At 43.0% G+C, this 22761-nt stretch overlaps 1 protein-coding gene across 1 annotated transcript in view; it reads left to right on the forward strand.

Moving 5' to 3' along the window:
* Positions 1 to 22761, forward strand: part of PAX5 (paired box 5) — a 262914-nt gene that overhangs the window by 99736 nt on the left and 140417 nt on the right. The window contains exon 7 of the mRNA XM_056848096.1: positions 18241 to 18370. Within this exon, the coding sequence (XP_056704074.1) occupies positions 18241 to 18370 (130 nt within the window). The remainder of the gene's footprint in view (positions 1 to 18240; positions 18371 to 22761) is intronic.

Here is a 22761-nt window from a genome sequence, read left to right on the forward strand (position 1 = left end):
TGGAGGAGGGTCTGGTAATGAAATTTCAATTCCTATAAAATTTAAGACAGAAGAGCATCAGTGCCCAATACAGCCGCACATGGCACAGGGGTTCTGCAAAGCTGGGCAGATTAATTAGAGCTGCTTTGGATTAAAGTCTTCGAACCATGTCAAATGTTACAATTTTTCCTCCTGTCTTTGTGGCCTGACAGCAGAGCTTTTGTGGAAAAACCTGCTTGCTAATATAATCCTTATATTCTACGCCACCGCCCCCTCCTGTGTTTGGGCAACATGACATTGCCAATTATTGCTTATGTAATGAAAATCCAGATAATTCGAATGTCATATCTAAACTAGGAATGATGGTGGATAGATGAAAGATTTGTGCTGATGCTAATTTGTGTGTGTGTGTTAAATGTTTTGATTGTGTGTATGCACTCAAAACATTGAAATTTGTTTTTCTAAATATACTCACCAAATGCACCCAAAACACTGAAAGTTGTTTTTTCTAGATATACTCACCAAATGATTTTTCCTAGTGGCATGCGCCCCAAAGAAAGTCTGTGGATGGGAGGGAAGAAAAAACTAATTTCTTGCAACTTTTTGGAAATGTTTTGGATTTAGTCGTATAGTTTTAGAATTATTTGGATTCAATCAGGCAATAGTTTTGTTTCTAAAATATGGCCGAACTTCAGTATGAGATATAAGCAATAACACAGCTTTCAGCATAGAACTTCCAACCACATCATTGTCATTGGAGAAAAAAATAATATTTTCTATAAGTCAAATAACAGCAAATTATGTTTACAGTGATAGTTTCCTAAACTGGCATAATAGTTTTCTTTTCCTTCCATTAAAAAAACAAACTTCAGTAGACAAAGTATTTATACCATTAAAATGACTTAACTCAGTAAATAACTAACAAATACTTATCTGTGTATAGTTTAGGCTACTGTATACTAAACCACAAAGGGAGATATTTCCATTGTTTTCTTGATGTGTCCTCTTCACAAACTTAAACATAACTGAAATCAAAGTAAAGAAAGGTCAAGTAAATAAATTTTTAATTTTGATCATAAATGTGTATGACAAATTATTTTGACTGATGTTCCTAACAGGGAAGAGGAAAAGAATTTGAGCTTGAGAGTCGAGGCGCTCTGAGTCATAACCTTTTCTCTGTGGTCACAACCCCGGGGATTTCTTCAAAGATCTAAAGCAAGGCAAATTTTATACACATGCACACATACACACACACAAAGTTGTTATAATCTACCACTGCTGCAGTGGCATAAAGTCAGATGGGCAACCAGTTCTACTCAGCAGGTAGCCTACTTAATATACCTTGTCTGTTTGAATGGGTCAGTCACTGCTTGAAGTCTATAGTAATGGTGAAGTGCCCTTAATCTTGCGTCTATTTTTATTTGTCAGGGGGGGTGAGAAAGTGAGTTTATAAGCAATGAAGAATGTATCGGTAGGGAATATAACCTCTTCACTCTCCTCAGCCTCCAGGGTCAGAGGAGTCTTTAAAATGAAAACTTATACTGTATATTGTTGACAATGTGATTTGACCCATGTATTCAAGGCCAGAATCAACATCTGTTTAATATAGACATAAGTTACTGGAAGAGGATGATCTAATAAACAGTACAATGCCATCCTCCATCCATATGCTTTTTCTTCCTTTACACATTTAATGCTGCATTAGAGAAATAGTGTTTGTCAGGGGTGGTCTTAGCTAATGGACAACAAGGGCAGCTGCCTGGGTCCCATCCTTGGAGGGTCCCTAACCACTAGCGTTGCCAACCTCTTGGACTAGCTGGAGATCTCCCGCTATTACAGCTGATCTCCAGCCAATAGAGATCAGTTCCCCTGGAGAAAATGGCCACTTTGGCAATTGGACTCTATGCCATTGAAGTCCCTCCTCTCCCCAAACCCAGCCCTCTCAGGCTCCACCCAAAAAACCTCCTGCTGGTGGTGAATAGGGACCTGGCAACCCTACTAACCACCCATGCCCCCCAAAGGAGTGGGGCAATGAAGAAGAGCTGGCTCCTGAGGCCACTTACGCCAACCTGGTCTAGGGTTTTGGCCACTGGCTTCTGGCAGCATCTCCCGTCCACCTAGCAAGGGACAAGGGCCACTCTTGCTTGGTCTTGGCCAAGGAGCTGGCAGTGTGGAGTCAGTTATTCTGGAGCCCTGCTCTACCCAGGTCTTTGTGCTAAGATTTCTGTGACAAACTGGGCACAGTCCGACAGGTAGCTCTCCTGCATAGCCCCATTGATTTTAGTAGGGGTTGTACAGGGGGACATCCTAGTGGATTTTGAACTATGCCATCTTAATTTCATAAAGTGTGTAGAATTTACAGATAGGGGAAACACAATGGAAGTCTGCTCCCGATAGGAATTGGAACACCTCTTTTTTATTGGAAGACTATCTTCATAGTGGGTCCCTAGGGTGGCCCTAACCCAGGCCCTGCCTCTTCCACTGCTACTTGGTGGAGCAGAGGGAGCAAAATTGGTGGTGGTGGTGGTGGGGACTTGTGCTATTCTGTTGATGCAATGTCACTTCTGGTGTGAACCCAGAAGTGAATAGAAGTAAGGTTGCCAGGTCCCCCCTGGCCACCAATGGGGTTGGGGGGGGGTAGGGTAGCCAGATCCAAGTTTGGAAACTCCTGGAGATTTGGGGATAGAGCCAGGGGAGGACAGAGACCTCAGTGGGATGCAATGCCATAGCGTCCACCTTCCAAAGCATCCATTTTCTCCAGGGGAACTGATCTCTATAGACTAGAGATGAGCTGTAATTCCAGGCGATCCCCAAGTCCCACCTGGAGGCTGGGATTCCCTAAGTGACATTGCAGCATAGGTAGGATACTGATTTCATTTTCTCTGCCTCCCAGTATCTCCCATCTGTTCCTGATGCTTGACTGGCAGCCCTAGCAGTACCTCAGAAGGATCCTAGAAGCAGAGCTGGTTTAGATTCATCCCCCTTTCTGTGTTAACACATGTTAGTGAAAATATTCCTGTTGAAAATCCCATATTAAAACAGCAGCTTTTGAAAAGCTCCAAAATTGCAATGTAGTGTTCCTGTGTAAACGTTTAAAACATTTAATTCACACTTTGGAGACTGTATCTCTCATTTAAGAAGGAATTATAAAATTGCAGTTTAAAAATGACATACAATGGGGCAGAATCTTCCAGTTTCCCAGCATACTTATGTGACATACATAATTATGTTCACAGGTGAAGGAAGGAGAGGCCCTCCCATATACGCTGGATCTCCAGCTTTGGCAGGAGACCTCCCAACCCTGCTGGTGGTACCCATTGCTGCCCAGCTGGACAGCAGAGAAAAATGCTTGGGGAAATTTGGGGAAAACGATTGGCATTGCACTGAAACTATGATGTCACTTTTAGCATGACCCTACCTGTGAAGTAGGTTAGGCTGGTAGTGTGTACCTGGCCACAGAGTCACCCAGTGAGCTTCTATGGTGGGGTGGGGATTCGAACCTGGTTCTCCCAGATCCTAGTCTGGCACTCTAACCAGTACACCAGCTCATACCTTGCCAGAAATGTTGTTAGTCTTTAAGGTGCTACTGGACTCTTGATCTTTTCTACAGTACATCACATGTTAGAGCACAATAATGGTGCGATATGCAACAATGTATGGATGCAGCCAAGGTGTGTGAGACTAGAATCCTCCTAGTTTTTAGAGATGGATGATTTCTAGAGGAAAGAAATTAGGAATATTTTTAGCCTTTTGTTTTGCCTGCATTTTTTAAATGTTGATGTTTCTTGGGTTTTGACCCTACAATTTTTTTCTTTGGTGATATGTTTTTAAAAGTAGTCAAAGTTAATATTATTTCCTAACTGTGCCATCTTAAGCAGAGTTATACCGTTCTGATGGAGAAATCCTCTGTAGGTCCACTCAAAATTCTACTCAGGTCTATTCAGTGGGGCTTACTCCAAGGAAAGTATTCTTAGGATTGCACTGTATGTAAGTTGACATCAGTGGATTTAGAAGTGTGTTAAATTCAGTTTAGTTGCACTGTAAAGCATTACGCTTGTTATGTTATTAATGTAGAACTTAGTTCTTTTATAGGAGTGATTACTTTGGGGAATTCTCCAAGGTTTCCCCTAACTTTGAGTAGGACAGCCCAGGAGCTGGTAGCGGTGACTTCCCTGAACATCTTCTTTATGGTAAAGCAGGAAAATATTTCTTTCAAACCTCCTCATTACATTGTTAGTCATAATCCTCAGAAAGCATTTTTAAAATGGAGAAGGTGTTGCTAAACTCCTGTAGCAGATAATAGGTAGCCATAGTGAGTCCAAACAATCCCGCATATCTTGTGATCTTCTAGCATATCTTGTGATCTGCTAGCCCAGATTCAGCCTGCTAGCCCTGGATGGTAGCCCTGCAGGAGGTTAATACATCTCTTGGTTTCCCCTCCTGCTTCCCTTAAATTCCAAAACACGATAGTTATGAAGCATCTGGCAGCCTGCAGCGCTTAACTGGCGGGCTGAGCTGGTTTTAGTGAGTCGCAAGATGTTTGGGCATGATTTACAAGCTTGCCACCCCAGGACAGATGCTGATGTACATACAAAGCTGACATATTCTCAGTCAGACCGCTGGTCCATCTAGTAGAGTCAGAGCACCGTCTATGACTGGCAGCAGCTCTCCAAGATCTCAGGCAGAGGTTCCTCCCTCCAGCTTTACAACTTAAAATGTTTTTATGTGGAAATATTAGGAATTAAATGCATGTGCTCTACCACTGGACTATGGATCCTTCACTAGGAGGAGGTTAACAGTGAAGATGGTTATTTTTCAAAAGATTGCATTAAAAAAAGCCTTTTGGCAAATTCAGCAACTTGGAGGAGGAAGAATGAGAAAGTCTTATATTGATTACCATCTTGTTTATGAATATCTGGAGTATTTAGAGTTGCCAGTTCCCCCAGCAGGAGAAAAACTTTGAAAATGGTCATCAGGCTGATGGCATGACATCATGCCTGGGGGAAACCTGGAAATGATGTCCTGCCTCTCTAGGAAGTGCTGGAAGCTCTATGGTTTTAACAGATTCCCGGAGATGTGTGATGTCACTTCCAGGGAAAACCTGGAAGTGGCACCATTCCTCTCTAGGAATCACCCCCCAAAAACTCCTATGGTTTTACCATAGAGTTTCCAGTGATTCCTAGAGAGGTGTGATGTCACTTCCATTTTTTTCTGTAAGCGACATCACACTTCTCTGGTTTTTCCAGTGGTAACATCACACCATCACTAATGGTTGCCCCTCCCCCCCATATCCCTGTTCTCCCACTGGTTGCCAGGCTGGGGGTGGGGGCTGACTGAGCCTGGCAACCCTAGGAATATTCCATTTTTCAGTGAAATTTGTACATCAGGCCAGTGGATGTTGTGAGCCAAATGCAGCCTACCCACAATGTATGGCAGCCCCCTGAGGGTTTGATACACTACCTACTTTGCTGTCTGCCTGGGACTGCCAAATGGGTAGGGCTGTTGAGCACTCGCTAGGCCACATACATGGCTAGTGGACCACGGTTGCCAACCTCAAGGTAGTGCCTGGATTTCTCCTGTAATTTCAGCTGATCTCCAGACTACAGAGATCAGTTACCAGGGAGGAAATGGCAGCTTATGGGATCTGTCTGTATGAGCTAAGCTCCCTCCTCTCTCCAAACTCTGTTCTCCACTGGCACTAGGGTTGCCAGCTCCAGGTTGGGAAATACCTGGAGGTTTTTGGAGTGGAGCCTGAGGAGGGCAGGGTTTAGGGAGGGGAGGGACTTCAATGCCATAGAGTCCAATTGCCAAAGCGGCCATTTTTCTCCAGGTGATCTGATCTCTGTCGGCTGGAGATCAGTTGTCATAGCAGGAGATCTCCAGCTAGTATCTGGAGGTTGGCAATCCTAACAGGCACTGCCTCCAAATCTCCAAGAATTTTTAAAGAGGGAGTTGACAATCATACAGAGGACTCTTTTCAATATGGTGGGTCACAGGATGTGCAAAGTCAACTACAGGGTGATGGGATTTCTGTCACACTGCTCAGGCACTATAGAAAGATCGGCAATAGCTGCATTTTGTATCGTGTAATTCAGACATGTCCATTTCCTGCTGTTTGGTAGGTTAGGGTACAGGAACTACAGTTAAAGAAATAATAGTTCTTGTGAAGTACTCACTGCACACTTTATAGAAAAAAATACATTCTCCTTACATTTCTGTGTTTTTTTTTCTCCTTCATGCTATGGCAGTGGTGCTCCATGCTGATGAGGCAATACTTGGTGCAACCCCAGGCAGTCATTTTTCAGGTAATTTCTTAGGATGCCAAACACCCGACTCATATGCTTAAAGGTACGAAGCAAGTCGGGTTTCCTGATTATGGAGGGGGTACTCAGGCTGTACCCGGGTAGATTGCGTATCCTGCTTTTGGCTGGCCCAATGATCACAGTGCTGCATTGTAGATGGAAAAGAGAGTCCAACATTCATGGCTGTTTCTTATGTTTAGTAAATCAGAACAACCAAGGTCCCAGTCAAGATCTGCACAGTGCAACACACAAAACTGAATGAAGTCCGTTAGCTGCATGTTGTAGTCTGCTGAGTGCTTGATATCCTCCCAGTTTTTGAAGTTCCAGGCAGGTGGTAAAAACAGGAGGTATACAAAGCTGCCATATACTGCTGGTGGGCTGTGTTTTGCTTTGTGGTCCACAAGTAGGGTTCCCAGGCTGGGTCTGGCAACCAACAGGACAGTTGGGGGCAGGGGCAGGGTGTGAGTGTTGTGAGTGAATAGGGTTGCCAACCTCCAGGTACTAGCTGGAGATCTCCTGCTGTTACAACTGATCTCCAGCCAATAGAGATCAGTTCCCCTGGAGAAAATGGCCGCTTTGGCAATTGGACACTATGGCATTGAAGTCCCTCCTCTCCCCAAACCCCGCCCTCCACAGGCTCCACCCCAAAAACCTCCTGCCAGTGGTGAAGGGGAACCTGGCAACCCTATCAGTGAATTAGCTGCCAGAGTTAGGCAGCCCCTTGCATTTGGTCAATGAAGTGGTGAGGGGGAAATGGGAGTTGGGAAACTACGTGTACCATAGAGATTGGGGGGAAATTCCTAGAGTGTATCTTGATGTGGTGATGTCACTTACGGCGCCTTCTTCCCCTCCAGTTCTATTCCAGACAGATTCAGAGGGAAACAGTGGCAGCCAATTTGGATTGCCACATTGCTATTTGTAAACATTGTTGTCAAACTCTCATAAGGGAATCTCACAAGTTTTTTTTCTTTTACCCCCCCCCCCATTCCCTTAATTTAAGACTTTATTGTACACCTAGGGGTTCCACCCAGATTTGCAGAAGCATCATCCCCACTGTCTGCCCCTGGCCCCCTCGTGTGAATTTTTTGGTTTGCGCTCTGGGGCCAGCTTCAGAATCAGATATATAGATAAAAGGCAGGTGATTCAAAGGACGGAGGACACAGTGGCCTGCATGCAAAGCTATGTGTGAGTGTGGCAGCTGGAATTTGAAATGTTCATAGCATCAAAATCACATGGCATGTGGCTTTTCAGTTCGAAATGTGGCTTGCTTCTTTAACAGAGCACACCGAGAGATGTTAATAAAACATCTTCCTCTATCTGCATGGTTCTCCTCTATGCTGCACACCATTTAACTAGAATGTGGCTTTGGTTATGAAAGGAATGTGACTATAGAATTTATAACAAATTGCTTTTTGTTCACAAGGTTCTGAAACATAGACCAGGCAGTAACATGATATCTGGGATAACCAGAGTCTTGTAAAGATTCAGTGGAGTTTTTGTTCTCCGTTTGACTGAGACACCCACTAAGACTTGGGAAGAGGGTGGGTGAAGATGTTCAAAATGGACATACTTCAAAACCTTCAAAACTGACATACTTATTATTCAGTTTCCAAAATATTACAGGGTTTATATAATTATGCAAATAATATTCAGAAAAAGGTTTTGGAAATTTAAGACTGCTCAGGAAAAATCCAGACTACAAAAGTGAAGAAAAAATTTGGAATGTATTTTATTTTATTGGTGATGGGGAGCCAAACACAATTAACTCCTGAATCTGTGTTGTACTGAGTCAGACTATTGGTCCATCAAGGTTAGGGTTGTCTGCTCAGAGTGGCAGCGGCTCTCCAGGGTCTCTGGCCGAAGTCTTTCACATCGTCTATTGCCTGATCCTTTCAACTGGAGATACCGATGATTGAACCTGGGACCTTCTGCATGCCGAGAAGATACTGTTCTATCGAACCAGAGCTCCTCTCCAATTATACAGTGGTCTGTCCTTTTTCTGTGTTTAGCTGTATGAGTAGGGTTGCCAGGCCCCTCTTCGCCACCGGCAGGAGATTTTGGGGTGGAGCCTGAGGAGGGCGGGGTTTGGGGAGGGACCTCAATACCATAGAGTTCAATTGCCAAAGCAGCCATTTTTCTCCATGTGATCTGATTTCTATCGGCTGGAGATCAGTTGAATTAGCAGGAGATCTCCTGCTACTACCTGGCAGTTGGCAACCCTATGTATGAGGTAATTGCAGATATCACTTCATTGCTAGGCCAAAAGAATAGGGTTGCCAACTACCAGGTAGTAGCAGGAGATCTCCTGCTAAGTCAACTGATCTCCAGCCGATAGAGATCAGATCACCTGGAGAAAAATGGCCACTTTGGCAATTGAACAGGGGATTAGTCTAAGAATTCCTAATGTCACAAAGGCAGTGGAAGCCCATACTATTCCCTTATGTACTTCCTCGGAAAATGAGAATTTTGAGGATTCTTTCCCATGTTCTCCAAATACATTTATCTTAACTTCCCTCTCAGCTTTTAAGAAATACCTCCCTGATGTGTCATAGCAAAGGAGTCTGTGAAATAAACTTGAAACCAGTGGAATATTAGGAAAAACTAATTCTGAACAATGGTGTTAAGAAGTTGGTTTTTTTAAAAATAGCTGTTTCACTTGAAGGGTTGCCAGGTCCCTCTTTGCCACCGGCGGGAGGTTTTTGGGGCGGGGTTTGGGGAGGGGAGGGACTTCAGTGCCAGACTCCTTTGCTATGATACACCAGGGAGGTATTTCTTAAAACCTGAGAGGGAAGTTAAGATAAATGTATCTGGAGAACATGGGAAAGAAACCTCAAAATTCTCATTTTCCGAGGAAGTACATAAGGGAATAGTAGGGGCTTCCACTGCCTTTGTGACATTAGGAATTCTTAGACTAATCCCCTGTGGGCCTAGCAACCAACACAAGGAATCACACAGAGTTAGCAGTGAGTGGGGATAGGTGCTGTGGCTTCTTATGTCACAAAGACTATTCTTCCCTCCTTGGCTATTTACTTGCCTGGCAACAGACACACCTAAGAAAAGAGACAAGGTCTACTGTGCTTTGGTATATCTCTCCTGGGAGAATGGATATGACTATTGGACTCAGCTAGGGTTGCCCACCTCCAGGTTCTAGTTGGCGATCTCCTGCTATTACAACTGATCTCCAGCCAATAGAGAAATCAGTTCACCTGGAGAAAAATGGCCACTTTGGCGGCCCCGCCCTCCTCAGGCTCCGCCCCAAAAACCTCCCACCGGTGGTGAAGAGGGACCTGGCAAGCCTGGACTCAGGTGTTGGAGTCTGACCCCCAGTCTCCAAATATAATGATGTAGAAGAAGTGTGCTGGCAGTCAGAACAACGTAGGTGCTTGTTAAAATCCTGTGAGGACCTCTGCATGTAGGAATGGTGGAGAGGAAGGGGCCTGGAAAAAAGCGCAGATGAGGCAACCGACTAAGGTGAAAGCCCAAAGCTTGAAGCAAGGGATGGAGAAGAGCAAGGTGAGGCAGATCTAGTTTAGGATGGGAAATATGACCAGATTTCCTTGAAGAGCGAGCATGGTGTAGTAGTTAAGAGCGGTGATTTGGAGTGGTGGACTCTAATTTGGAAAACCGGGTTTGATTCCCCACTCCTCCACATGAAGCCAGCTGGATAACCTTGGGCTAATCACACTCTCTCAGCCCCACCTATCTCACAGAGTGTCTGTTGTGGGGCGGAGAAGGAAAGGTGATAGTAAGCCAGTTTGATTCTTCCTTCAGTGGTAGAGAAAGTCGGCAAATAAAAACCAGCTCTTCTTCTTCCACATTTCCATTTTGGACCATTTGGTAGGATCTTGCTAAGTTACTACAATAGTGAAGGTTGAAGTCTCATGCCTACTTAAGAATAAGTCCTACTGATCAGCCCTGCTTATGTAGTTGTAGCAGTCATGAACACACACTGTAAAGTTGACAACCTCATGATTGGGTGTAGAGATCTTCCGGAATTCCAGCTCATCTCTAAACGACAGAGGTCAGTTCCCCTGCAGGAAATAGCTGCTTTGGTGGGCTCTGTGGCTGAACAACTCCCCCCCTCCCCAAACCCTGCCCTCCCCAGGCTCCACTCTGAAATCTTCAGGAATTTCCCAACTCAGAGATGGCAACTCTAACACACTGTGGTTGTGGGATATTATGATAGAGATGTGGCTTGATGTGATGGGAGTTGAAATTAGATCAAAAGAATTTCCGTCTAGACATTAGGAAGAACTTTCTAACAGAGCGGTTCCTCAGTGGAACAGGCTTCCTCGGGAGGTGGTGAGCTCTCCTTCCCTGGAGGTTTTAAAGCAAAGGCTAGATGGCCATCTGTCAGCAATGCTGAGTCTATGACCTTAGGCGGATCATGAGAGGGAGGGCATCTAGGCCATCTTCTGGGCATGGAGTAGGGGTCACTGGGTGTGTGTGTGTGTGGGAGGTAGTTGTGAATTTCCTGTATTGTGCAGCGGGTTGGACCAGATGACCCAGGTGGTCCCTTCCAACTTATGATTCTACGGAGCCTTAGGTAGTTTTAAAGAAATGGATTAGAGAGGGTTGGTCTACCACAGCACATTATAAGTTATGACAGCAAAACAGATCCTCTAAGAACAGATGTAGTGTATGTCAATATGAAATGCTGAGGACAAAAAATGTGGGATGCTTATCACCATTTTTTTTTTAGCATCTGACTGACTAAAGCTGGAAACAGTGTTGGGATAAGTGGATTGATAGATCCGCAAGCCAATTTGTATTATTCAAGATCCAGTCCGAGGGTCCTCTGAGACAATTTTGTGGCCCCTGAAAATTCCTGTTTCTTGAGAAACCCTCAGCAGCTCTGGATAAACATGGAGCAATGTCTGCTGAGGGCTATATGAGTTACCTTTTCATGCTTACTAGGAAACAAGAAGTTTAAGAAATCAGGAAATCAGCCAGAACTGATCAATGGAGATGCTAATCTGGGTCACCTCTGTGATCTCTGAAAGTCTCTTTAGAATAGTACTCAAGTTACATTGGCCTTTTATGCAGGGACGTTTCCCCACGATCACCTCCACTGACTGCTTCGGGGCTTCCTTTTGATTATGCATGCCTTTTCTGCCCCTCAGAGGTTGGAGGTGAAAAGGGATCGCGCGCCCGCACCAACATGATTACATCAGTTCCGGTTGTAAACCGGAAGTGCTGCATCAAGGAGGCCTTTACCACTCAAAAGGATCTGAAAGTTTTCCGCAGGGCCTGCAAGACAGAGCTTTTCCACCAGGCCTACAACTGAGGACAGCTGCCTATATTTGCTCATATTATTTATACCATCTACTGGCCTCCCCCCTCATTTTTCCCCTCAGTGGGAATAACAAATAGCAAAGGGTTGCCTCCTGTACGGTCACCTACAGCTTTTAGTTAGGTTTTTAGAATTTTATTGATTGTTTTATTATGGATTTTACTGTATATTTATACTGTATATTGTTGTAATTTTAAAATTATGTTACCCGCCCTGAGCCAGCTTGCTGGGGAGGGCGGGTTATAAGTCTACTAAATAAATAAATAAAATAAACTGGGAGTTTGAGTGGAAAAGGCCTCTTGCGATGCAGCACTTCCGGATGTAAACTGGAAGTGACATACCTGGGGTTGCCAACTGCCAGGTAGTTGTATCAAATAATAGTACTCGGCTCACAAGAATTATGCAAAGGTGTAACATATATTGTGTACAAAATACAAATAGCCAACAGTGACACAGTTACAACAAACTAGACAAATAGATGACAAGGATAGAACGAAAAGTGTAGCTAACAAGCTACCACTGAAGATGGTAAGTTTCAAAATGGTATATGTTCCAAAGGTAGGTACAATGTCCTTATTTTTTGTGTCTTTTAGGAATCGAGAGATGAAGCATAAACTGGATCGAGATGTTTTTTTTTTATGCAAAGGTGTAACATATATTGTGTACAAAATACAAACAGCCAACAGTGACACAGTAACAGTGTCACTGTTGGCTATTTGTATTTTGTACACAATATATGATACACTTTTGCATAATTCTTGTGAGCCGAGTACTATTTTTTGATACAGCTTGTCTATTTAGTATTGTTGCTTAACCTTTGCTAACTGCCAGGTAGTAGCAGGAGATCTCCTGCTAATTCAACTGATCTCCAGCCGATAGAGATCAGATCACCTGGAGAAAAATGGCCGCTTTGGCAATTGAACTCTATGGCATTGAAGTCCCTCCCCAAACCCCAGTTGTAATAGCAGGAGGTCTCCAGCTAGTACCCTAACCCTAAGTCCCTCCAGAAGTCTCGTGTGCCCAAAGCCTACCATGACCACTGTCAACATGCAGTCCTTGATGTACAAATGTGATAGGTAAAAGTTTCTACTGTGTTTTACACACCTAGCAGTGATTGGGGGAAATGAGCATGGTCTGCTAGTATGATTACTTTATGACACTGAAGTGGAAGGGTACAGATTATTTACATGGCATATTGATATAAAGTCAACGGAAGTTGTTCCTGGATGGGTGATGCACCATATGCAGTTTTGGTTGAGAAACGTAAGGCACAGTTGTCAGTCAGTGAGAGGCAAAATTAACACATTTTGTCATTTGACCGATTTGGCTTGGACCGTGGACAAGTTGGCCCAGCTGGCTGGCAGAACTCTCTGCAAACAGCTCTCTTGCTAATTAAACTGGCTGGCAGTCGATTGAGGACAGATAAAAGAAAGTACTTCTTCACATTGCGAATCATTAACATCATGGAATTCGCTGCTGAAAAATGTGGTGGTGGTCATTGGCTTAGATGGTTTTAATGCAGGATTAAACATTCACAGAGGATTGTTTCATCAATGGCTATTAGCCGTGATGATTAAATGGAACCTCCATCTTCAGAAGCAGTGTAGTGGTTTGAAGCGGTGGACTCTAATCTGGAGAACCAGGTTTGATTCCCCACTCCTTCACATGAGCGGCGGATGCTAATATGGTGAACTGATGATTAAATGGAACCTCCATCTTCAGAAGCAGTGTAGTGGTTTGAAGCGGTGGACTCTAATCTGGAGAACCAGGTTTGATTCCCCACTCCCTCACATGAGCAGCGGATGCTAATCTGGTGAACTGGGTTGGTTTCCCCACTCCTACACACAAAGCCAGCTGGTTGACCTTGGGCTAGTCACAGCTCTCTTAGAGCTCTCTCAGCCCCACCTACCTCACAGGGTGTCTGTTGTGGAGAGCGGAAGGGAAGGTGATTGTAAACCAGTTTGATTCTTCCTTAAGTGGCTGAGAAAGACGGCATATAAAAACCAATACGTCCAATAAGGCTTATATGTTTGTTTGTCCCTTGCATGTCCCTTGCGAGAAGCTGTGGATAGATGGTATTTTTTTTCCAGAGACTTCGAGGACATTTGATAAAGTCATCACTACCCAGAAGTCCCTCTGTTCGTATTTGCTGTCCAAAATAGACATTTCCCCCCTTTCCTAGCCTGTTGTAGCCTCTGGTCATATATATATATATATATATATATATATTGTGCCATCGTTATATCTGACTTATGGTGACCTCTGGTGGGGTTTTCAAGGCAAGAGATGTTCAGAGGTGGTTTGTGATTGCCCGTCTCCACGTCATGGCCCCTAGTATTCCTTGGAGATCTCCCATCCAAATACTTGCCGGGGTCGACCCTGCTTAGCTTCTGAGATCTGATGAGATCAGGTTAGCTTGTGGGCACTATGGTGTATTAATGCTTTGTGCAGAGCCTGGCTGTGTCACCATTCCCTGACACAAGGGGGTGCACAATCTCAAAGACAGAGCTGGAGGCAGGAGCTGAGGTAAGAACAAGAGAAAACTAATGGATGCTGGAGTATGCAGGAAAGGAAAAGCTATTGTGGTTTATGAGAGGCTTCGCTGGCAATAAATTATGTGGGAATATGTCGGAATGCTCAAGAAGGTGCAAGTGGGAGAATGAATAGGATATGAGCACGAGGGGGATAAAGGGAATGAAGTAGGAGATATCTACAAGGCTGTTGGTTTGCTACGATTCTCTGGTGGCTCAGGCAAGCTAAATTGTGGTACTGACCATAGAACTTAGCCTCCTAAGAATTTCAGCTTTCATTTTTTAAAAAAGGGATTGAGTTTCTTTCCCTTATGGTTGTACAGATAAGGTAAATTATATGGACAGCACCTATTAAAATCTCCGGAATCCAAGGAAAAGCTAAATAGGATTTCCGGTGCTGGAAATGAAACTTCAGTGTTGCTTTTTTCTTTCTCCCCCACCCCATGATGAAGCAGATGCAGAATAAGAGAAATCTTGCAAGTTACTATAGTTTAGAGGTTGCAAAACTGAGTGTTTCTTGGTGCAAATAGGGTTGCCAACCTTCAGGTGCTGCCTGGGGATCTCCCACTATTACAACTGATCCCCAGATGATACAGGTCAGTTCCCCTGGAGAAAATGGCTACTTTGGAGGGTAGACTCTATGGTATTATATATCAATGAGGCTCCTCCCCTCCTTAAACCCCTCCTTCCCTAGGCTCTACCCCCAAATCTCCAGGTATTTCCCAACTCAGAGTTGGCAACCCTATTTGCAAAGGAGATGTTATTACTTTTCAAGTGCAGAGGACACACAGTCTTGGATATAGGGCCAAGGCACACATCTGGGGTCCTATCCAAACCAGCCTTACTATAGCATGTAACCTCCATTAAGGCCTGATGGCTTCAGGTGCTGACCACATGACTCATTGGTACTGGTAATATGAATATCTGTAACCACCAACTCCATGTTTCTATTGACTACAACTTTTGCTTTAAAAAAATCTGATTCCTGGAGGAAGCTAAAAGGGCAAATGCGATTTTGGGCTGTTTCAACAGAAGTATAGTGTTCAGATCACGCAAGGTGATGGTATTGCTTTATTCTGCTCTGGTTAGACCTCACCTAGAGTACTGTGTTATGTTTTGGGCACCACAATTTAAGAAGGATATGGACAAACTGGAACATGTCCAGAGGAGGGCAATGAAGATGGTGGCGGGTCTGGAGACCAAGTCCTATGAGGAAAGGTTGAAGGAGCAACTTGAAGGGCTGTCATATAGAGGATGGTGTAGAGTTGTTTTTTGTGGCCCCAGAAGGTCAGACCAGAACCAACAGGTTGAAATTAAATCAAAAGAGTTTTTGGCTAAACATTAGGAAGAACTTCCTGACAATTAGAGCAGATCCTTAGTGGAATAGGCTTCCTCGGGAGGTGTTGGGCTCTCTTTTCTTTTAAGCAGAGGCTAGAAAGCCATCTGATAGCAATGCTGATTCTGTGAACTTAGGCAGATGATGAGAGGGAAGGCAGGAAGGGTTGCATCAGTGCTTGGCTCTCATGGCCCTTCCTTACGTACCCAGAAAAATGTTGATTGCAACTTTGGGGTCAGGAAGCAATTTTCCTCCAGGCCAGATTGGCCTGGTATCCTGGAGTGGGTTTTTTTGCCATCTTCTGGGCATGGAGTAGGGGGTCACTGTGTGTGTGTGTGTGTGTGTGTGTGTGTGTGTAAGTAGTTATGAATTTCCTGCATTGTGCAGGGGGTTGGACTAGATGACCCTGGTGGTCCCTTTCAACTCTATGATTCTATGTGGTCTGGGACAAATCCTGAGATAGGTTGGTGCATGGAGTACTGGACTCTACCACCAACAGAGCTTTTGTTAAGCTGAGCCACTACTGGGGGTTCTAAGGTGGGGTGAGGGAGTTACATAGGAAAGTGGGTGGAAGAGCAACCTCACACAGCTTCCACTCCCAATTTGCTCTGTTGAACGGTGGTGTGTATGTTGGCCACAGAGGAAGCACATACATGCACTTCACAATCTCTTGTGCAGAAGTGAATCTGAGCTCAGGAACCTGGCAGCTTCGTCTGGATATACTGTAAATGAAAGTGAGAAAGTCATAATGCTGAGTTTTACTTTAAAATCTCAGTTTGACTTGTAACATGCCTGGCAGCCAGCTCCAAATCATGGCTTTCACACAGACAATTGGGCAAATGGCTTGGAGATAAAACCAACAGCAACAAAATGTTTAAAATATACATAAGTCTATTGCAGCAGCAGTACACAAACTCCTGCAAAACAAATTACATATATAATAAGAGACTGCAGGAGGAGAGAAAATAAATAAATGCAAAAAACCTACAACCTATAATCTGTATAATTTTAGGCAGCTGTTTTATCTGGCACAGTCCTGATCCACACCTGTTTTGGAGCGTGTGTCATTGAGTTTAGTATTTCCTATTACTATGTATGGGTGTGAAAGGTAGAGAATGAAGAAAGCTAACAGGAAGAAAGTAGATTCTCTTCGAATGTGTTGTTGGATAAGAGTTTTACAGATACTGTGGACCACCAAAAAGACAAATAAGTGGGTTCTAGATCAAATCAAGCTGGTGGATGGAAATTGGCCACCCTATCTGGGGAGCTAAAATGACTAAACACTATGAGAAGACTAAACTCAATGGAAAAAAACAATAATGCTAGGAAAAGTCAAGGAAAGCAAGAAAAGAGGAAGACCCAACTCCAGATGGATTGACTCTGTAAAGGAAGCCACAGCCTGCAGTTTGCAAGACTTCAGCAAGGCTGTTAACAATAGGACGTTTTGGAGGACATTGATTCATAGGGTCGTCATCATTCCGAAGCTACTTGATGGCATGTAAACATACACACATTGAGAGCTATCAACTACTTTTACTGCATTACATTACTGCCATATACCTTGTAGCCCACATTCTGTATTGTTTTTAGTATACCTTTGCTTTAGTTTGTCACCTGCATTGCTCTCTAATTCTATAATCTAAGTCCTATTGCATTATTGCCTGGTTGTTTTACGTTGTATGATTACACTACTTTAAAGTCCTATAATCTGCCTTTAGTCTTAGCAAGAAAGGTGGACTATAAATTAAGTAAGCAAGTAAATTAACACATAAACAAATTTTTAAATATAACATGTTACTAAATAATGCATTGCATTAAAAAAACCTAATAGTGATGGAAGGTAGAGAAGCTTGAAAATAATTGAACATAAAATTCCCATATAGGCAAATTTCTACTGACATGCTGAATAATACTATTCAGATTTGTTGCTTCATGATATTCTAGGGCCCAAGTTTTGCACCATGAGTTAACTTTTTAGGAATCACCTTGTGTGTTTAGCTCAAGACAGGTTGGGGAAAAGGAACATCAAAACCTCTTGAAGCCCAGAACTTGTGTATTGTTGTTGTTTTTGCCGCCAGGTTACAGCTACCTTATGGCAACCCCATAGGGTTTTCAAGGCAAGAGATGTTGGGAGGTGGTTTGCCTTTGCCTGACTCCGCGTCATGCCCCTGGTATTCCTTGGAGGTCTCCCATCCGGATACTAGCCAGGGTCAGGGCAGAGAGTGTGTGATTGGCCCAAGGTGACTCAGCAGACTTCATTGCACGAATAAGGAATCGAACCTGGGTTTCCCAGGTCCAAGTCCAACACCTTAACCACTACACCGCACTGGCTCTCACAGAACTTGTGTTAGCCAACATATATTCAGCAAGCTAGATAATTTGAGCCTTGCAGAATTCATATTGGCAAGTAAGCCCAGTGCAGGTTGAAAATAGGGTTGCCAGCAGTGGATTGGCAAATATCTGAAGATTTTGGGGGTGGAGCCTGGAGAAGACAGGGTTTGGGGAAGAGAGGGACCTCAGCTGGGTATAATGCCACAGAGTGAACCCTCCAGAGCAGATATTATCTCCAGGGCAACTGATCTCTGTTTTCTTGAGCTCAGTTGTACTTCCGAGAGATCTCCAGTCTGCACCAGGAGGTTGGTAACCCTAGTTGAAAGCCTTCCTATAACCTGCTGCATATGAATGCAGAAATTTACGTTATACTTTGTAAGGTTAAAAAGAGGCCCTTATTATGCATTGGACATACATTGCTAATACCCCAAAGATGCCTTAAACTGTGTCCTTTTTCTCCACCCCCAGACTTCAGAATATTCAGCCATGGCATCATTAGCTGGTGGATTAGATGATATGAAAGCCAATTTATCAAGCCCTGCTTCAACAGATATAGGAGCCAGTGTTCCAGGACCGCAATCATATCCTATTGTGACAGGTAAGAAATGCTTTATAATGTGAGCAGAAAATACATTAAAATGTTTGTGTCGAAATTGTGGCCACAGGCTATGATTGTGTTGGCATGTTACTGCAGGAGGCGTTACAATTCTTTTGGGATTCTTTTGCTTTTGATATTTGAACTTTAGACCTAAGGTATGAAAGCCCCCAAAGGGCCTTATCCCTGATACATTAGGGAACACCTTCTCCTGCATGTGTTCCTGGTTTTCTCACATTGGCTGAAACAGCTCTCTTCTCTGTCACGATATGTACAGATGGATCTTTGCTGTGCTCACATTATCGAACACCGTGTATTAAGTTAGACATTTACTTGCTTCTTTATATACTTTATGTGAATTGGTGATGATTTTTGTGTTTTTAAGAGCTTTCCTCTTGCTTTGTGTCAGTAGGGGTTAATTTCTTAATTATCATTGAGTTTCTAGTGGTTCATTTTTAAATATACTTTTATTATGTTAGTTGATCATATTGGATTGGATGTTCTTGATTTCTAAGTTGGCTTTGGATACTTGGAGTAGAAAAGCGCCGAACAGATTTAAATAGTAATTAATTAATTAAAATAGTTGTTGAGTTCAAGTTCTAGTGTGAATTTGGTATAAATTAGTGACTTCTGTGGATGAATGGTTGATAGCAACAGGAGAGAGTTTGCCTCTGTTTTCCTTTCTCTCCTATCAATATGTCCTAAACATATGTCCTATAAACACAATGGAGATTTGCCATCCTTTTTTTGGTTAGGCATCCAGAACAATGATGAAGATAAGGAGGATTTAATTAGCTGTGTTTTATATTGGTTTATTTCATTGCATGGATTTAGAGGAGGATAATAGCTGCAGGACAGAGCCAAGGGTTGCCTGTCCCAGGCAGATAATGAACTAGGAACAGCCCCATTTATGAACAGGGTGGATAAATAACTTTTCTTTCTTACTCATGGACATAAGTCTGCATTTATCATTACCAGAATGCATTTATTTGTAATGGAAAGCTAAAATCCTTTTTTGGTTGAAGGTTTATTCCCCCGTTAAATGCCATGGGGAATTGGGGGCTAGAGGTTATGTTATAGATTTAGAGAGACATGAAGAACAAACAAGGGTAGGGGTGTGCACCATTATTTTACAGTATTTTTTGGATTTGGGTTTATTGGACCTGAAATTTTTCAGAAAAGCTCCCAAAAGGCAAATACCCATAACAGTAAATGGGTATTTTTGGCTTTTTTCAGATATCCCAAAATGCTCCATTAAACTCTATGGGAATTTTTTGGGGGCTCTGGGGGCTATTTTTCAAGAAAGAGGCACCAAATTTGCAGCATAGCTGCAGGTGACTCTCCTTAGAAGAACCCCCAAAGTATGGTGAAGTTTGGGTCAGGGGGTCCATTTTTATGGGGCCCCAAAGGGGGTGCTCCATCTATCCAATGGAGTTTTCCGTTGTTTCCAATGGAAGTCAGGCAGTAATCCAAGGGATGCTGCAGTCGAAGCACCAGAAATGCAGAAGGAAGAGTAATAGCTAAAACCAGGCTTTGCATTGAACTCTCTCAAACCTCTGTCTGAAATGGGGTCCAGGCAAAAAAAAAAAAACACCTTCTCTGGTTGGCCAAAGAACAGTGTTGTCCCTAACCTGAAATCCTATTGGCCACTCTAAATTTTGGTCCCCACTTCCACCCTTCCCTCTCTATAGGTTGTTGCAATCCACATTAGGACTGCAGCAGCCAACAAAAATGCAATTCAAAATGCAATTCGAGATGCCTCTCCCCCTCCTTCCTGTTGCCTTGGAAACTTGCCAAAGAGCAGGAAAAGGGCAACAGGAGATTTCTCCATCCACCTTTGCCAGCCCAGCAGAACCCACCTGGAAGCCCAGAAGAGCACCTGCCAAGGTAAGTTTAAAGTTTTTTTAAATTAAAGTCCAATTGCCAGCCTTGTGAATGGGCTATCATTTTTTTATCCCCCTGCCCCAGTGCCCTTTAACAAAGGCCATTGGAAAGCTGAAAAGCCAAAAAAAAAAAAAAAAAAAAGAGAGCGAGATTGAGAGATTGAGAGAGGGAGGGAGAGAGATTGAAAGAGAGTGGCTTTTTGGATTTCGGTTTTTCAGCTTCATCCGGATAGCCAGCTTTTTTTTTTCTGGCCAAAAACTTTTGTTTTTTTGGTTCTGCATATCCAAAGGCACACCCCTACACAAGGGGCACCGTAATTGACCAAAATGTTAATTAATTAATTGAAAAGAGATATTCAATACCTGTAAATAACCATGAATCTTTATGTTATATAAAGCCAGGCATAAATGAATTGGTCTTCTCATCCCTATTCTTTTTACATTCATTATACCATCCTCTTGTTTGCATTTGGACTTTTCCCCTTGAGACTGCTTATTTTCATTTATTTATTTACTTACTTAATTTATACTCTGCATTTCTCCCCAATGGGGACCCAAAGCGGTTTACATTATTTTCTTCTCCACTTTATCCTCACAACAGCCCTGTGAAGTAGGTTAGACTGAGAGAGTGTGACTGGCCCAAGGTCACCCAGTGAGCTTTCATGGCATGAGAGGGGATTCAAACTTGGGTCTCTCAGATACTAGTCCAAAACCGCACCACACTGGCTCTCTTGTTTGAATTTTGATTAGTAATACTTTGTTCAGTAAGAGCCAAAACTTAGAACAGTATGACCAATACTTGGGTTTCAGATGGACTTGAACACACACACACACACACACACGTACAAACTAGGGTTGCCAACCTCCAGGTAGTAGCTAGAGATCTCCCACTATTACAACAGATCTCTAGCTGATAGAGATAAGTTCCCTTGAGAAAATGGCTGCTTTGGCAATCTATGGAACTGAATTCCAAGCGCAAGGAAAATTGGAAGAGAGAATAAGAAGAGAGAAGTCACATGACTGAAGTTCATATACGGATTTCAGATCAACAACTAAATATTTATCTGTAGTTAATTTATATTGCATTAAGTTTAGAGAATATCACTGCCCCCAAAATAGGGTTGCCAGCTCCGGGTTGGGAAATACCTGGAGATTTTTGGAGATGGAGCCTGAGGAGGGTGGGGTTTGGAGAGGGGAGGGACTTCAATGCTATAGAATCCTATTGCACAAAGCGGCCATTTTCTCCAGGGGAACTGATCTCTGTCATCTGGAGATCAGTTGTAATAGCGGAAGATCTCCAGCAACTACCTGGAGGTTGGCAACTCTACCCCAAAAGCTTACAATCTAGACTGACAAAATCTAAGAATGTTTGCGGAGATGGTTGTCCCCCAACTGTTATCATGTGATTCCATTCCACTTGAACGATGAACCAATAAAAGAGTAAAATGAACAAACAGCACAAAAGAGCTTGTGCATGTAGAATATATTTTGATGTTGTGCCCATAAATGGTTCTCACAGATCTTATATTATCTCTGAATTATTTCTAGCCAGTGCTATAAATAGATATTTCAGATTGTTTTCCAGTGTAATAATCGCTTCTTGGCCTTTTGGCTAAGATCAAGTTTCATTTAGAGTCTCCTGCAGTCCAATTCTAAACATTTCTACTCAGAAATAAGTACTACAATTTCCAGTACTTTCATAAATTAAAAAAAATAGTAATTTAAGGATTCTAACTGTTTAAATAATTATTGGCTGGTCATTAATTATTTGATTAAATGAAACCTGTGTATGTTTTCAAAATATCAGTTTTGTACTTTTTAAAGAGCTGGATTCGAGTCCAGTAGCACCTTTAGGGTTGCCAGGTCTCTTTTCACCACCGGTGGGAGGTTTTTGGGGCAGAGTCTGAGGAGGGCGGGGCTTGGGGTGGGGAGGGACTTATAGTCCAATTGCCAAAGCATCGATTTTCTCTAGGTGAACTGATCTCTATTGGCTGGAGATTAGTTGTAATAGCAGATCTCCAGCCACCACCTGGAGATTGGCAACCTTAAGCACCTTAAAGACCAACAAGATATTCAGGGTAGAAGCTTTCCAGGATCAGACCTCCCTTCGTCAGATGCCAGTTTTTTTAAGATATCGAAAAATAAGGTGATTTACAATATAATAAAGCAAAACCTGCCACCAATATTTTATTTTCTACCCCAGATTTCAATACCTGAGCCCAAATAGCATCAATCTTACATAAAAAGCAAAAAAGGTGCTAATCGTGCCCCCATCTCTCAGGGTGATTAAAATTTGTTCACACCAATGAAAATTGCCCCCCCCATCAATTAAAGCTTTCGATCACTAATGAGAGGGAATTTCTTCTTTGCGAGCCTCTTTGGAATGAATAGGAGCTCTTGATCTTCTTTCATTCCATTGAACTCTGGGTAGGAGAATTTCCTTCAGGATTATGCCTTTAGTTGATTAATATACAGTTTAAGCTAATTAAAAGATGCAGCTGTAATAATAAA

Source organism: Euleptes europaea, chromosome 4 (assembly GCF_029931775.1).
Source record: "Euleptes europaea isolate rEulEur1 chromosome 4, rEulEur1.hap1, whole genome shotgun sequence".
Classification (NCBI taxonomy): Eukaryota; Metazoa; Chordata; class Lepidosauria; order Squamata; family Sphaerodactylidae; genus Euleptes; species Euleptes europaea.